General features: G+C 37.1%; 1 protein-coding gene across 2 annotated transcripts in view; it reads left to right on the top strand.

Moving 5' to 3' along the window:
* Positions 1 to 16,770, top strand: part of ZEB1 (zinc finger E-box binding homeobox 1) — a 181,790-nt gene extending 165,020 nt beyond the window's left edge. For both annotated transcript variants that reach the window (XM_041764954.1, XM_041764953.1), the window contains exons 6-9: positions 3,479 to 3,584; positions 9,667 to 11,474; positions 13,332 to 13,512; positions 13,628 to 16,770. In XM_041764954.1, the coding sequence (XP_041620888.1) occupies positions 3,479 to 3,584; positions 9,667 to 11,474; positions 13,332 to 13,512; positions 13,628 to 14,223 (2,691 nt within the window). In that variant the 3' untranslated portion in view covers positions 14,224 to 16,770. The remainder of the gene's footprint in view (positions 1 to 3,478; positions 3,585 to 9,666; positions 11,475 to 13,331; positions 13,513 to 13,627) is intronic.
* The last annotated feature ends 943 nt before the right edge of the window (positions 16,771 to 17,713 follow it).

Raw genomic sequence — 17,713 nt, 5'->3', positions numbered from 1 at the left:
CTATTTCTGTCACTTTGCCTCGATTTCTAGATGTATAAAAACCAAGACTAAAAAAAAAAAAAAAAAAAAAACCAAGACTGTTCAATAAGTTACATTTGAAATGTTGGCTCTGTATTTAAGGATTAAAGATGAAGAAGCTCTTCTTGCCAGTTGACCTTCTTTTATAAGATCCTGATAAGTGCCAACTCTGAACAAATTAATATCAACGTGATTCTAATTTTAAAAACCAAATAAATATATAGGATATTTTAAGGGTATGTGTTATGATTGGGACATGCATCCAGTTTCTTAAAGGATTATGACCATCCATAAACTCAAATCTGTGAGAACTCTGCCCTATTCATGTGCCTAACGTAAGTCCTGTATCTCATAGAGAACCAGTTAAACCTTTTCTACATTGATGGTTAAACCAAACAAACTATAGCCAAAATAGACTCATCGAGCAGGTTCAACCTACCTTCTCAGGATTTTGGCAGTAACCCTCACAAAATCAAAAGATGAAGGGGGAGAGCATGGCAATCAAGAAGTAAGTATAGGACCAAGATTTTCTTAGGTTAATGGTTAAATCCATGAGGGAACACTTGAAATTGGGGAGAATACCAAAAGAAGGAAGAAATTGATACAGAGCAGGAACTTCTGAAGACAAATACCACCTGTCTACTGTCTACCCCTATACAAGTCTTATCAGGGACAATGCAGAAGAATCTTTTTTCCATCTGAGTTCTAACATGACTACAGTACAGTCAGGCCTTGGGAAAAGAACCTATTCGTATGACATTTGGGAGGCAGACCCAAATTCCAACTGTTGTCCCAATATCCTTTCTGTACCATGGGCCGTTGTCAAAGAAAAGGATCTTCAGACTAGTCAGGCAGATCCTTTTGGTGAAAATGAGAGAGGCCATTATAGAAACAAATCGTAAGACCAATGATGAGCATGCCAGCCAATTTTGTGGTGATTTTTCTAATGGGTGAAAGGTAGTAGGTTTTATATATGAAGTATGTGATCAGACAAAGTTAGAAAGGAGCTGTGATTAATATGGGGACCAACAATGTGAGGAAATATGATCAGGATGTCTTAGAAATAATTTAGGTTATGGGGCAACAAACCTGAGTTTGAAAAGTCATGCTAGGACTTAGTTAAGCATTTCTATGTATTATTAATTTATTCGTTAAGCAAACATTTGTGTTTCTATTACATGTCAGGCCCTGTTCTAGCTGATAAAGGCACAATAGTGAAAAAGATAAGCAAGGATCAAGACAGTAGGGAACATATATTAGCAGGTGATATAAAATATAAGAACAGATAGTGTGAAGAAAAATAAAGCAGAAGGTAGAAAGTTGCAACTTTTTTAAGGTTAGGGAGACCTTCCTAAGAATTGGACATCTGAACTAAAATCTGAATGAAAGGAAGGAGCCAGTCATAGGATGATTGGGGGGAGGGCGTTCTGGTCAAAAGGAACAGAGGGAAACATGAAAAGGCCTTGAGCCAGAAGCCTGCCCAGCATCCACAAAGGATAGCAAGGAGGCCAGTGTGAATAAAAGGTAGAAAGATAGGTAAGAACAGGAGGTATCAGGGGCCAGATGATATATCCCCTTGTATAGACCATGATAGAGACTTTGATTTTGTTGTACAGTGTGACGGGGAAGCCTTTGAAAGATACTGAATTTTGTCTTTATTTTTTTTATTTTTAAGGGAACACTGGCTGTTGGGTGGAGAGTAGGTCAAGAAAGATAAGAACAGAAGCAGGGAGACCATTTTGGAGGCTGTTATAATCCAGGCCAAACATGGTGGTGGCTTTGAAATCACTGGTGGTGACAGATACAACATAATGATGAATGTTAAATTCAGAGTATATTCAGATGGCTTTGTTCATGGATTGATGAAGGGTGTTAAAAGAAAGTAAGGAATCAAGTGTTACCCCAAAGTACAGGGCCTAAGCATAATCAAATTAATGAAAATGTCATTCACAAAGACAGGAAACACCAGAGGAGGTGCTCTCTGACGGGCAGTTAAGAGTTCAGTGTTAATTGTGTTAAGTTTCACATGCCCATTGTGTTCCAACTGGCAACATCAAGGACACAATTGTCTATGAGAGTCTAAAGTTAAGGGGAAGAGGTCCAGAGATACACCATTGGGAATTATCACCATATATTTGGTGCTTAAAGCCATGAGTTTGGATGCAGTAGAGCCTGATACATAGTAAGTATTCCTCTTTCCTTCCTGTATGAAAAACAAAAGAAGGGAGATTCCAGCTAGAGTGAGCATAAAGCAAGTAATACCTGAATCAATAAACCTTTGAAGTATGGCTAGAATCTTAATAATCATAATTTTAGGGAAATATAGCCAAGAAGGAATAAGTATAAACCAAAGCAAGGAGTAGAGAAGAGTAGTATATGTACAAAACCCGGGACTCACTAAGTGACTATGGCATAAACTTCTTATAGGGAACTGGTGAAGGATCAGCCTGGAAACTCAGGTAAACTTGGAATATATAAACTCAGAATCTATATTCAGGGTTAATGGGGAGCCTTTGGAGGTTTATGAGCAATTGATGGTTTATGAGGTTTATGACAGAATTCAATTTAAGCATTCCTTTTGTATGATTAATCTAACAAAGCAAAAAAGCAGAAACAGACTCATAAACACAGAGAACATACTGGTGGTTGCCAAAGTGGGGGTGGGGGGAGCAAAACAGGTGAAGGGGAATGAGAAGTCCAGGTTTCCAGTTACAGAATGAACAAGTCAGGAGATGAAGGGTACAGAATAGAGAATATAGTCAAAGTATTGTGATAGTGTTGTATGGTGACAGATGGTAGACACTTGTGGTGAGCACAGCATAACATATGGAGTTGTTGACTCACTGTGTTGTATGCTGACACTAACTTAACATTGCATGTCAACTATACTTGATTGAAAAACATTTCTTAATAACAAATAAATTTAATGAATAAATAAAAGTAAACAAAGTAATGGGATCTGGAAAAAATCTAAGAATGCAGAATATATTTGAAATATATAAAAGTGGGAATTTGACAGAAAGCCATTATAATACTCCATACTTGAATGAAAAGATGGAAGTATTTTTTAAATTCATCAGATTAAAGTACATTCTGGAAATAGCAAGCTCTTAAGCAATAGGATAAACTACTGGAAAAAGCCTGACTGCAGAAGAGATAATCTCTAGTTTCTAGTAAAGTACATATTATCTTATTTGTGCTAAATAACTATATTACTCAATAAAGTATGATTCTAATACTCTGAATTAGCAAATGGAGATTTTTCTGTATGTCAAAATTCTGTTCCCACTATCATTTCTTTTTGGTAATATTCCAAGTGTTAGATTTTTGTGACTGCCTGCCGCAATTTGAGGCCTTTGAGAAGCAGAATTCACCAAAATACTACTTTTAGCAGATTGGCTATTCTTTTATGTCCAAAGCTTTTTTGCTTTATATTTAAAATATCAATTCTTTCTTACAGAGACATGTGACACAGTCCGGGGGTAATCGTAAATTCAAGTGCACTGAATGTGGGAAAGCTTTCAAATACAAACATCATCTAAAAGAGCACTTAAGAATCCACAGTGGTAAATATTTGTTTTCTTTCTTCACCTTGAATATCATAGCCCATGTGGTAATAAATAAATCTATAACATGTGGTCTATACACATGGTCAGAAACTTCTTGCTTTTCTTACAAAGACTAACCTGGAGAAATTTTCTATTTATAAGTGGTATCTTATTGGAGTCTTAATCTTTAACTTAAGCATATTAAGCTAATATAATATGACATACTCCAAATTTCCTAATTAGGATATAGCATGTTTTAACAAAAAAGTACAACGTTCTTGAGCTTTCCAATGAATGCTAGTTTCATTGCCTCTTTTGCACAATTAACTAGGGAATGGAAAAGGAGATAGATGTACAGTTTGCACAAGAAAGTAAGGAGGTGAAGATACTCTCTACATGAGAGAAGTAAAAATGTAAACTCCAAATAGGAAGTGGTCAGGGTGATTTGGAGTCACCCAGGCAGGGCAGCATTAAGAGAATTTAAAAGAAAACTATGTTCACCTGTCATTTCACCTTTCTATTTCACATCCTTTTCTAAATTATTACTTACAAAATGGTATGTGAAAAAATATGCCTGTTTTAGAAACTAAGACACAAAAAAACTGTATGTGCATGTCTTTAGAGGCTCTACTTCAACAAAAGCTATAGCAAAAACTGGGTAGCATCTTACATTGCACTGTGACGTCTGTTCGTCTGATTAATTTTGGTATGTTGTTTTAGACTTAAATAGTAGTGAAAACACCTATTTTCTAATTAATGAGAAATGACAGGTATCTGCACATTACTTATTTTGTGAAAATTATTATATTGACATCTCACAAACATTCTACAAAAAAAGTACAGCAGGTGGCTATGTGAGGGATGACTGGTGATATCTGTTTTATTTTGGAACTACATTTTTAGGAGTTTTACTATCTTATTCATTGAGGGCTAAGTGTTAAAGTTACCAATTTGTGTAAACCAAGATTTTTGCAAAAACATTTATCATTTATTTTCACACTTTAATATTTCTGAAAAGTAAAAGTGTCTTTTGCAGTCTGGCACAAAATCCTATTTCTTAGCTCCTGGGTTACTGAAAAATTTTCATCAAGAATATATTTTGGGGGCAGCCCTGGTGGCTCAGCAGTTTAGCACCTCCTTCAGCCCAGCACCTGATCCTGGAGACCTGGGATCAAGTCCCTCATCAGGCTCCCCGCATGGAGCCTGCTTCTCCCTCTGCCTGTGTCTCTGCCTCTCTCTCTCTCTCTGCCTCTCTCTCTCTCTCTCTCTCTCTCTCTCTGTGTGTGTGTGTGTGTGTGTGTGTGTGTGTGTGTGTCTCATGAATAAATAAACAAAATCTTGGGGAAAAAAAAGAATATATTTTTGATGACCTGCTTTCTTACTACAGATGATTTGAAGTTGTTGATAGGGATATAACTAATTCAGGAGAGTTTTCCTAAATGTTGAGATTTGGGTAGAGGAAGGAAAATAAATTTTAGAATAAGACTCATGTACAAAATCATTGTATATAGGAGGATCTGTCAGACCCATAGATAGTACAGAATTGGGAAGCATGGAACATTCTAAAGATTGAAACAGGACTAGAAACAGGAAGTTGGTATTTATCACAAAATTCTGCATTGATATTCAAAAATCAGTCTCAGTCAAGTAGTGAGTAGGGAGCTATTGTCTGTAGTACTGACAGAAAAATTTTAGGAGTGTAGCTGGTAGAGAGCTTTATATAGGCTTGTTAACAGCATTCTGGTGCTGCTGCTGAAGTAGCTGATTACAAATTAGGGCACATCGTGGACATAGTGCATCCACTGTATTCTACACTGTCTATTCATTATGTGCATATATGATAGTCTTATCCTTAAGGTTACTTAAGATGAGGCTTGTATATCTCATGTTTATTCCAAAGGGAGATTTCTGAGTTGAAATGACTGGGTGTCCTCCTAGGACTGGACCAGTCTGTAAGCTTTTTGAGACTGGTTCTTGAAGAAATAAATACAGAAATTGAAAGTAATTTAGAAAGTATTATATGAAGAAAATGCTGTGACAATTTTATTATATTTTAATTGATTGTATAGTAGATTGGAAATTTAAAACAGAGAAATTAATATTAAAAAAGTCACTATCTGGTGAACACAGATAGTTTTGAAAGCGCGTTTAGATCACTGAATAATGGATAAGCTTCATATCCTTCAAGAAACCTCTGTAATCTTCTTCTCGGCTGAGTTTTTAATCAGGATCTTCAAATTATACTCCCTAAAATTACCTGGACTGTTACTATCTTCTGATACTGCCACTAAAATGAGCCCTATGGAGAATTAAATGTTTTAGCCATCATCTGAAGTCCTCATGTGAGAGTTGAGCTCTAATGAGGAGTAGGTCACCTCACCTCCACTCAGAGATGAGACACAAAAGCTCCTGCTCCCCGGCCTCTGTTCCTCCCCAGAAAAGAACTGGGGTTTGTTCCATAGTCCTAGGAACTTTAGCCTGGAAAGTTTTTACATCAGATGCAACCAAACACACACCCCAACCATTGCAAAAAAAAAAAAAATGAGCATTCATAGGACATCTTACTTTTTATAGCACGACTTCCCCTCCAGGGTTTGACAGTCGCCAGACAGACAGATTAGGTAAGGGACTTCAGCTATAAACCATAAAGCTATGAAGTTAGAAACGGGGTTTTCCAACAAACATAGTGAATTTGGCTTTAGAACAGTTGCTCTGCACTTTCTTTCTGGCAATGACAAAATATCAGGTAATCCCCAACAATAATAATAATAACTAGCATTTATTGAGTACTTAACTATGTACAGCCACATTTGAGTTACTTGTATACATTAACTCATATAGTCCTAAACAATAGCCCCATGAGATAGATGCTATTATTTCCTCTCTTTCTGCTGATGAGAGAATGGAAGCTCGGAGAGCTTTAATTAGCCTCTCCAGAGGCACTCAGCTAGTCCCTGGCAAAGCCAGAGTCCCAGTGTAGGTGTCCTGACTCCAAAGCCATTGCCTTAGCCACTGTGCTCCTCTATCTCCCTATTTAGAGATAAAAATAATCTATGGGGCGCCTGGGTGGCTCAGTCAGTCAGCCATCTCCCTTCAGCTTGGGTCATGATCTCCAAATCCTGGATTGAGCCCCTGTCAGGCTCCCTGCTCAGCAGGGAGTCTGCTTCTCCCTCTCCCTCTGTCCTTTGCCCCAGTTTCTCCATGCACTCACTCCCTCTCTCTCTCTCTCTCTCTCTCTCTCTCTCAAATAAAATATTTTTTAAAGATAATCTATATCATAGAATCTTATTTTCTGAGTGTTTCTAACAAGAGAACCAATATATAGCTCATCTAAAAATGTTATACAACAATTTAAAATGTATTCCCTTGTATTACCTGCCCTTGAAATTTACCTGGTGCACTTTGAGTACTGAATCATATTTCAGGCGTCCCATTGGAAAGATAGTGATAAACTGGAGAATTTCTAGAGATGAGTCAACAAATGGGTAAGTGGGAAGGGTTCTAAACCCCATGTCCTATGAGGAGTCTTTGAAGGACCTGGGTATATTTAATCCACACAAGGGAAATTTAAGGTTACAGGTGACAGCTTCTCATCAATTTGGAAGTCTGATGTTTAGAAGAAAAGTTAGACTTACTCTGTGTGGCATCAGAGGGAAGACTAGGACAGGAAAGTAGGCATTATAACAAGCGAATTCTAGCTTAGTACTCAACCATAGTATTACTTTTTAAAAGAATCACTAATACGTATTGAGACCACACACAGTTTTGCTATATTGTCTTATAATTGCATCCCAGTGAGGATGTATCTACACACCAAAACACTGAGGCTTGGAAAGATTAAGAAAATACTAAGTGACAGGGGCACCTGGGTGGCTCAGTCAGTTGAGTGACCAACTCTTGATTTCAGCTCAAGTCATGATCTCAGGGTCATGAGATTGAGTCCTGCATGGGGCTCTGTGCTCGGGGCAAGTCTGCTTATGATTCTCTATCCTCTTCTCCCTCTCCCTTTCCCCTACTGTGTTCTCTTGCTCAATCTCTCTCTCTCTCTCTCTCTCTCAAAATAAATAAATAAAATCTTTTTTAAAAAACTAGTGGCAAAAGCAGGTTTTGAATCCAAATTTATGATCCTCAGCAGAGCCAAACTAGACCATCTTCCATAGAGCAGTCCAGCAGGTAGTAACCTCCCTTTAATAAAAGAGGTTAAAGGTTAAAGAGGTTTAGTCTCTTTAGGAGACTAAAGTCAAGAATGTTAGAAAATGAATCTTTACTGTGTACAAGAGGGGTTCTTAGATCCCTTCCACTTCTAATATCCAATTCTTGAAGTAATTTGAGAAAATACAACTCAACTTTTTAAAAACTTTACAAAACTGAAATTATTTTATTAGAAGAGCTTACATTGACTTTCTCACTACTTTCATTTTATAAAAATAACAGGAGAGAAAGAGCTTTATCTTGATACTGAGTAGATAAAAAACATCACCATATTTCATAATTTTGCAATTAGCCATCCATTCATCTATAAAAGGTTTATTGAATATTTTTTGTGACCTACACTTCAATAGGTACAAGGCATAAATGACACACAAGACTCAAGTTACTACCCCATTGAAACTGATAGTCTCTAACCTATAAGTTATAAATGAATAAACTATAAATATAAATTAAAATTAAGGTGAAAAATTAGGGTTTTTGAAAGTATTCCATTTGGTTCCATACCTCTCAAAATGTTTTTACCAAAGTATCCCTAACAGTCAACAAGAATAATAAATGCCTTATATCTTGGAAGGTCTAGAGAGGCAACTTGACAGAAGCCTCTACAAACAAGGAGCTTCTTTGATATTGTGGGGGTTTTTTTCCTAACAATTCACATGAATATTGTATTTCTCTCCAAAGTATAAGCTGCGTTTTGATATTATAATGTTTTAAATTACTGTTAACCACTGTCACTAAAATTGAAACTACAAGAAAGCTTTGCATACCCACTAGAACATTGCCTTATATCTCCAGGAGTACGTGCCTCCCAGTTTAATAAACCAAGGCTTATAGCAATACCTCATATTTAAAGTTTTCTTCCCATTGAGAAAGATCTTTCAAGGAAACCTTAAAACCTTATGGATATGGGAAGGATAGTTATTTGTACTTGTTAAGTATTTTATAATCAAGGCTTTACTTTTCTTTCCTCTAATATTAATTTCTCCTGCAGATGGTTAAGCGTAGTAAAATATAGAAAAATTATATAAATAGGTGAAATAGGTTAAGAAAAAAAATCTACTTTGAAAAAGTAAATGTACATTTGACCCTTGAACAAAAATGCAGGGGTTATGGGAGCCGACCCCCCATGCAGTCAAAAATCTACATACAACTTTTGGCTCCCCATAAACTTACCTACTGATAGCCCACTGCTGGCCAGAAGCCTTACCTATAAGATAAACCATCAGTTAATGCATATTTTTTATGTTGCATATATTATATACTATATTCTTACACTAGAACAAGCAAGAGAAAAGAAAAGGGAATTAAGAAAAATCAGGGACACCTGGGTGGCTCGGTGGTTGAGTATCTGCCTTCAGCTCAGGGCATGATCCCGGCATCCTGGGATCAAGTTCCACATTGGGCTTCCTGTAGGGAACCTGCTTCTCCCTCTGCCTCTGTCTCTGCCTCTCTCTGTGTGTCTCTCATAAGTAAATAAATAAATCTTTTTAAAAAAGGGAAAGAAATCATAAGGAAGAGAGAATACATTTACAGTACTGTAGTATATTTATCAGAAAATATCCACATGTTAAGTCAAGCCATGCAGTTCAAACTCATGTTGTTCAAGGGTCAATTGTAATTAATTTTGGCTTTTGAGAATTATTTGAAGTTTTAGAGGTTAGCAGGAATATTATACACACATGCTGAGAAGATTCCCTTATTGGTTAGCACAAATACTAGTCTTCATAACATTTACGTCAGTTTTGAACTTAAAATAATTCTAAATAAAACTGTATTGCAAGATACATGTTAATCTCTTTTAAAATTGATAGTTTGTTTTAAGGAAAATGTGGACACATAAAAATTTATATGTAATAATTGAGTGAATATGATTTTTTTTGTTGTTTAGGAGAGAAGCCATATGAATGCCCAAACTGCAAGAAACGTTTTTCCCATTCTGGTTCCTATAGCTCACACATAAGCAGTAAGAAATGTATCAGCTTGATGCCTGTGAATGGGCGACCAAGAACAGGACTCAAGACACCTCAGTGTTCCTCACCATCTCTTTCTGCATCCCCAGGCAGTCCCACACGACCACAGATACGGCAAAAGATAGAGAATAAGCCCCTTCAAGAGCAACTTTCTATAAACCAAATTAAAACTGAACCTGTGGATTATGAATTCAAACCCATAGTGGTTGCTTCAGGAATCAACTGTTCAACCCCTTTACAGAATGGGGTTTTTAGTGGTGGTGGCCCATTGCAGGCAACCAGTTCTCCTCAGGGTGTGGTGCAAGCTGTTGTTCTGCCAACAGTTGGTTTGGTGTCTCCCATAAGTATCAATTTAAGTGATATTCAGAATGTACTCAAAGTGGCAGTAGATGGTAATGTAATAAGGCAAGTTTTGGAGAATAATCAAGCCAGTCTTGCATCCAAAGAACAAGAAACAATCAATGCTTCATCCATACAGCAAGGTGGCCATTCTGTTATTTCTGCCATCAGTCTTCCTTTGGTTGATCAGGATGGAACAACCAAAATTATCATTAACTACAGTCTTGAGCAGCCTAGCCAACTTCAAGTTGTTCCTCAGAATTTAAAAAAAGAGAATCCAGTCCCCACAAACAGTTGCAAAAGTGAAAAATTGCCAGAAGATCTTACTGTTAAATCAGAGAAGGACAAAAGCTTTGAAGGAGGAGTGAATGATAGCACTTGCCTTCTGTGTGACGAATGTCCAGGAGATATTAATGCACTTCCAGAATTAAAGCACTATGACCTAAAACAGCCTGCTCAGCCTCCTCCACTCCCTGCACCAGAAGCTGAGAAGCCAGAGTCCTCCGTGTCATCAGGTGGAGATGGCAATTTGTCTCCCAGTCAGCCACCTTTAAAGAACCTCTTGTCTCTTCTAAAAGCATATTATGCTTTGAACGCACAACCAAGTGCAGAAGAGCTCTCAAAAATTGCTGATTCAGTAAACCTACCCCTGGATGTAGTAAAAAAGTGGTTTGAAAAGATGCAAGCTGGCCAAATTTCAGTGCAGTCTTCTGAACCATCTTCTCCTGAAACAGGCAAAGTAAATATCCCTACAAAGAACGATGAGCAGCCTCAATCTACAAATGCAAATGAACCCCTGGACAGCACAGTAAATCTACAAAGTCCTCTGAAGATGACTGACTCTCCAGTTTTACCAGCAGGATCAACCATCAATGGTTCCAGAAGCAGTCCATCATCCCCATCACCTCTAAACCTTTCCTCATCCAGAAATACACAGGGTTACTTGTACACAGCAGAAGGTGCACAAGAAGAGCCACAAGTAGAACCTCTTGATCTTTCACTACCAAAGCAACAGGGAGAATTATTGGAAAGGTCAACTATCACTAGTGTTTACCAGAACAGTGTTTATTCTGTCCAGGAAGAACCCTTGAACTTGTCTTGCGCAAAAAAGGAGCCACAAAAGGACAGTTGTGTTACAGACTCAGAACCAGTTGTAAATGTAATCCCACCAAGTGCCAACCCCATAAATATTGCTATACCTACAGTCACTGCCCAGTTACCCACGATCGTGGCCATTGCTGACCAGAACAGTGTCCCATGCTTGCGAGCACTAGCTGCCAATAAACAGACTATTCTGATTCCCCAGGTGGCTTACACGTACTCAACTACAGTCAGCCCTGCGGTCCAGGAACCACCCTTGAAGGTGATCCAGCCAAATGGGAATCAGGTAAAGAAAAGGCCCCCATCCTAAAGCTATTTGGAAAAATAAAAATCAGTCTCTGGAGATCTGAGCAGGTTGTTACAAACTGTCTTTTCTTTTTTTTTTTTTTTTTTTTTTTGAAAGAAAATAGATGAATGTTTGCTTTAACTTCCATAGCATCACACCTTGGTTTCTTACCAGTTAACCCAAGGTATGGCTATCAACTCTATTTGTGTTATTCTGCTGTGGAAATGACAACTCTCAGCTAAAGACTTGACTATCTGAAATTTGAAACAGAAAAGAAAAATTGGAATATTCACCAATTGGAGTTCTGTTTTTAGAGTTATATTCCCAAATTAGTAACAGTATGTTAGCTGTATGATCATTAATACATGAAAATACATTCCCATTCACAGACCTTTCACACCAACAAAACTGAGATATTACTTTTTATGTGTTAACACCTATGTTTACTAAAGGCTTTAATTAATCAAGAATTAAGTATACAATGAGCTCATCTAGTGAGTTTGCTCATCATTTCATGAACTGTAAACTAAAACAGCATTTAGTCATAATTAATATATATGAATCTATAGATGCATTTTCCTTTTAACCTTACCCCCCAAAATCTATGATGTAGTTTTAGATAGAATGATTTTGTGTGACTATTGTGCAGCTCATTGTCCAAATGTTTTCTAGGTTACTAACCATGATGTGCACCCCCCCCCCGTCTTTTTCATCAATTTCTGATTGAACCTAGAGATAAACACTAGAATACTAGAGATGTTTGATCTTTTATCTAAATGTTTGCTATAAGTAGGTGCAGCCGAAATAATTACAGTATCCTGTTCAAATGTGTACTGCTGCTCTTTTCCCCTTAAATATTGCTGTTGAATAAGTTTCCTGCAGTCGTGGTTACTCTTGAAAAAAAATGTCACACGACTAATTAATTCATCTAGACTCTTATAAAACACTGTGCACACCTTTGAATAATAAAGGGGGACCCACCAATATTCACATAATCATAGGACCAAGTCAAACAGCCAGGAAAGTATCAAGTTCCTTTAGCACAAATGCAGCTCACAAATGACCCAAGCAAATGGCTGTGCCTCTCCCACTTTGCTCTTAAGAACTGTTGTGAAAAACCTTTGAGCTTTTAGAAAATTTGTGAGTTTAGAGGGAATAGAATGGAAGACTTTAGGAAAGATGTAAGGGTCTCGGGGGACCCAATCCCACTACCATTCATTGCTTACCTGCATGAGAGCTCCCTGCACAAAGATTTACTTTGTCTAACAAGTGTTCTTATTTCAAAATATAGACCTCCCCTGCATTGTTTTGCCATCTGGTTCCTTAGAAAAGTAGTAGAGCAAACCTCTCTCTTTTCAAAGAAACCATAGTGGTCAGTTCATAGACCACTGAAGTTCTGGAGGATACAGGTGAAACACCACCTTTAAAAAACAGAATCTTAGTTTTTTTCTTAGTAAAACCCAGAAGGAAAACAGTGAAGGTAAATGATGTGGTTAGAAATTAGTAATTATGTAGCAAACTCAGTAAGTTAATATTTTCTGCAAATTTCTCATAAAGTAATGATTCATTTGGAGCCAGGTAAATTTTGTTACTATACATTTTACATTCTTTCTTTTCCTCAGTTGATCACTTGTTTTTGTCATGTTATGACCATGTTGCCCCCAACCTCACTTTTTGTCTGTATCCACCCCCACCTAGCATCTAGCCCCACCCTTCCAGCCAGTCTGCAGTGATGAGTATGCTTGCTTTGGTCAAGCTATAGAAAGTATAAATCAAAGTAGTTTTTTTTAACTTGTGCTTTTATATAGGTCTCTTGTTTACCTTTTAATTTGAAAATAAATTTTCTTCTTCCTTTAGGAGGAAAGGCAAGACACTAGCTCAGAAGGTGTATCAAATGTAGAGGATCAGAATGACTCTGATTCTACACCACCCAAAAAGAAAATGCGGAAGACAGAAAATGGAATGTATGCTTGTGATTTGTGTGATAAGATATTCCAAAAAAGTAGCTCATTATTGAGACATAAATATGAACACACAGGTATGTCAATGAACCTGACAACTTTTGAAAAATGACTCTAACCCTTTCCCCAAACTGAAGCACCCTCAGAAGCCTTCTGAGGATTTTGTTTCATGGCTGTGTTCTTACTTTGCAGGTAAGAGACCTCACGAGTGTGGAATCTGTAAAAAGGCATTTAAACACAAACATCATTTGATTGAACACATGCGGTTACATTCTGGAGAAAAGCCCTATCAATGTGACAAATGTGGAAAGCGTTTCTCACACTCTGGGTCTTACTCTCAACACATGAATCATCGCTACTCCTATTGCAAGCGGGAAGCTGAGGAGCGTGACAGCACCGAGCAGGAGGAGGCTGGACCAGAAGTCCTGGCCAGTGAGCACGTGGGTGCCCGGGGGTCTCCCTCACAGGCCGACTCCGATGAGAGGGAGAGCCTGATGAGGGAAGAGGATGAAGACAGTGAAAAAGAGGAAGAGGAGGAGGAGGACAAAGAGATGGAAGAACTGCAGGAAGAGAAAGAATGTGAAAAACCACAAGGGGAGGAGGAAGAGGAGGAGGAGGAAGACGAGATGGAGGAGGAGGAGGGGGAAGAGGCAGAGAATGAGGGAGAAGAAGCAAAAACTGAAGGTCTGATGAGGGAAGATGAAGCTGTAAATCAAGAGAGCAACTTAGAACAAAAAGTAAGCAAGAATAGTGAGCAGGTGTCTGAAGAAAAAACAAATGAAGCCTAATAGTTTTTCTAGAAGGAAAATAACATTCTAATTGGTAATGAAGTTTGTTCTATATTATACATGCTTTTCATGGAAACACAGTAACCTGTATACTGTTGTTTCTGTTCACTACTGTGTAAAGTAAAAATTTAAAAAAATACAAAATACAAAAAAAAAAAAAAAACCACACACACACACACAAAAAAAATCCGGGTGTGCCTGATCTCAGACCTAGTAATTTTTCATGCATTTTTCAAAGTTAGGAACAAGTTTGTAACATGAAGCAGATTAGAAAACTTCAATGACTCCGAAAGCAAAGATTTAACAGGTTAAAGGAAACTGATTAATTAGATAAGCGTCTGGCATTGTTTCATTTTGTCAGTATTATCACTCTTATGTTGGTTTATTCTTAAGCTGTATAATTGGGAGAAATTTTATAATTTTTTATTGGTAAACGTATGCTAAATCCGCTTCAGTATTTTATTATGTTTTTTAAAATGTGAGAACTTCTGCACTACAAAATTCCCTTCACAGAGAAGTATAACGCAGTTCTAAACCATGCTAACTACCTTTTATAAATTCAATCTAGAAGGTAGTAATTTCTAATATTTAGATGTCATAGTGGAGTTTTATCATTTAAAGTGTATTGTTAGCCTTAAGAAAGCAGCCGATAGAAGAACTGAAGTTTCTTACTCATGTGGTTTAAAATGGAGTTCAGAAGATTGTCGTTGAGTTCTGATTGCAGGGACTAACAGTGTTAATCCTGGGAAGGGTAGCAGAGTCGTCAGAATCAGTGTTCGCTATTGTGTTTGAGTATGTGGTGACAAATATGAAGGATATGATATGAAGCTTTGTATCTCCTTTGGCCTTAAGCAAGACCTGTGTGCTGTAAGTGCCATTTATCAGTATTTTCAAGGCTCTAACCCGCCTTTGTTCAATATGTGGCCTACAATAACTAGCATTTGTTGATTTGTTTGTTGTATCAAAATTCCAAATAAAACTTCAAACCACTGACTCTGTCAGAGAAACCTAAACACTGGGACATTTCATCCTTTAATTCCTCAGTATTCATTTTGTGTTAATTGACTTTCAAAATTTCTCTACAGAAATGAAAGGGAAATTTTCTGATCTGCTCTGTCCATGTACTTGCATTTCAGACATGGACATGCCATCATTATCTGGCTCATAACTGTTTCCAAATGTTAGTTATTATGGACCGAGTTTATTAACAACATTAGCTGATTTTTACCTATCAGTATTATTTTATTTCTTTTAGTTTATAGATCTGTGCAACATTTTTGTACTGTATGTCTTCAAACCTGGCAGTATTAATACCCTTCTTACTGACATGTACTTTTAGTTTTAGAAAACTTTTATATTTATGTGTCTTATTTTTATATTTCTTTATTTATTACACAGTGTAGTGTATAATACTGTAGTTTGTATTAATACAATAATATATTTTAGTATGAAAATTTGGAAAGTTGATAAGATTTAAAGTAGAGATGCAATTGGTTCTCTTGCATTGAGATTTGATTTAACAGTATTATGTTAACATTTATACTTGCCTTGGACTGTAGAACAGAATTTAAATGGGAATGTATTAGTTTTACAACTACAATCAAGTCATTTTACCTTTACCCAGTTTTTAATATAAAACTCTTAAATTTTGAAATTCACTGTGTGACTAATAGCATGATGCTCTGCAGTTTTATTAAGAGATTAGCCTAACCATAAAACTCATTTCCTTAGTAAGCCAAATTAGGATAACCTTATATAAACAGTGTTGGGAACAATGTTTAACATTTTGTGCCAATTTGTTCCTGTATTCATGTATGTAAGTTACAAATCTGATTCTTCATTTTTCAGTTCCTTGTTACACCATGGTCATTTTCTAGTTTTTTACCAGACTCCCCCATCTCACAATAAAATGCATCAACAAGCCTGACCTGCTGTCATTCTTTTATTATCAAGATTTTCTTTGGAAATCTCTCTGTGAAATGGGGTATTGCACAGTCATCCTGTACTCGATTTATCTTGGGCTGAATTTGAGTAAGAAACTAAATGTTTTAGACATTCACCATTAAGTCATGGACTTCCCCATGGCTAAATGTTTCTGGGAAGATCAGATTTGGCCACTAAAGGCTTCCTCAGAGGTTGCTGCCTCTTCCTGAAACCCTTACCCACCTCCTCCCACTCTTGATTCTAGGACTTGCCATACTCAGGTCACTTCAGGGAAGCCTGGGTTGTAGATGCCTTTCCTTTGTACACTCCCTGTTCATTGTACCTTTCTTGCCATAACTCTTACGCAGTGACTTATAGGAAGGAATTCCCCACTAGGGACAGGAACCGTGTCTGCCAGTCACTCTCACATCCCCAGTGCCTAGCAGAGTGCCCGGACCTAGGAGGTACAACAAACTTTGTTGATTGAAAATGTAATTTGCATGTTAACAGAGCTCAGCTGTCTTTACTACTCTTTTGCTTCTAATCCAAGAATATGTATATTAAATCTAGCAATCTAATATTTTTCTTAGGCCCTATTAAACATTTGACATCATCAACAGTAAATTGTGCCTCCTCTGTTGCCTTACTGTTCTGACTTGAGTGTTTATTTCTAGGTGTCTTTCTGACGCTTCCTCTCATGGTACATGACACAAGCATTCAAGGCCTGTGGATGTGACTGCCTCCAGTATGAAGGATATGACCAGTCCTAGGAGACTCTATTTTAGGAACCACTTCCCATTTTATGGCCACACATTCCTAAGTACTCATGAACGTCATATTGATTCATTTCTTTTGTCATTGAGAATAGCTACCCAATAAACAAATTCACCATATAGGGTTAAAAAATAAGAGTAAGTAACCCTTTCTAGGAAGCATTTATACTGCAATCACTGTAATAAGCTCAAAGAAGGCAGTGCTTGATACATATTGATAAATGGCTAACAAAGGAATCTAGCCATTATCAGAGAAGTTTTGGACACTTGCCAGTATTTGTTCAGATCACATAACAATAGGGCCATGTGTTTTTTACTTGTGCCATGTAAAGGTGCTTTGCTACTATTATCAAAATTAATTTTCACAAAAAAATATATAAAAACCATGTGCCCACAAACACAGCAGAATAAGGATTTAAATACAGGCCTCGGTGACTCTAACTCCATGTTCTTAACTAGCCAATACTACATCTCATATAAAAGCTCACTCTGTGTTTAAACTCAAACCTGGCCTCAAAGAATATGAGAAGAAAATGTCAGCAAGACCAATGTACATTTCATAACAGGATGAAAAAGGAAAGGAGCATAGGAGCATGAGGTTTTTCAAATCTGTGTGCAAAGTTAAAATTAGCCTTGAAAAATGAAAGTATAAACTTAGATTTCTCCTGTTAAGATCAAGGGAGGACATACTAGAACAATCACTATATGGACTTTGAACCTAAAGAAAAAGCAGAAGATCCTCTACTGTAACGAGCAAATACATTCCATTCAACACAGCAGAATACTTTTTTTTT

The sequence above is a fragment of the Vulpes lagopus genome, chromosome 8 (assembly GCF_018345385.1).
Source record: "Vulpes lagopus strain Blue_001 chromosome 8, ASM1834538v1, whole genome shotgun sequence".
NCBI lineage: Eukaryota > Metazoa > Chordata > Mammalia > Carnivora > Canidae > Vulpes > Vulpes lagopus.
The sequence above is the reverse complement of the archived record's forward strand: the minus strand, read 5'-3'. Positions and strand labels throughout refer to the sequence as shown.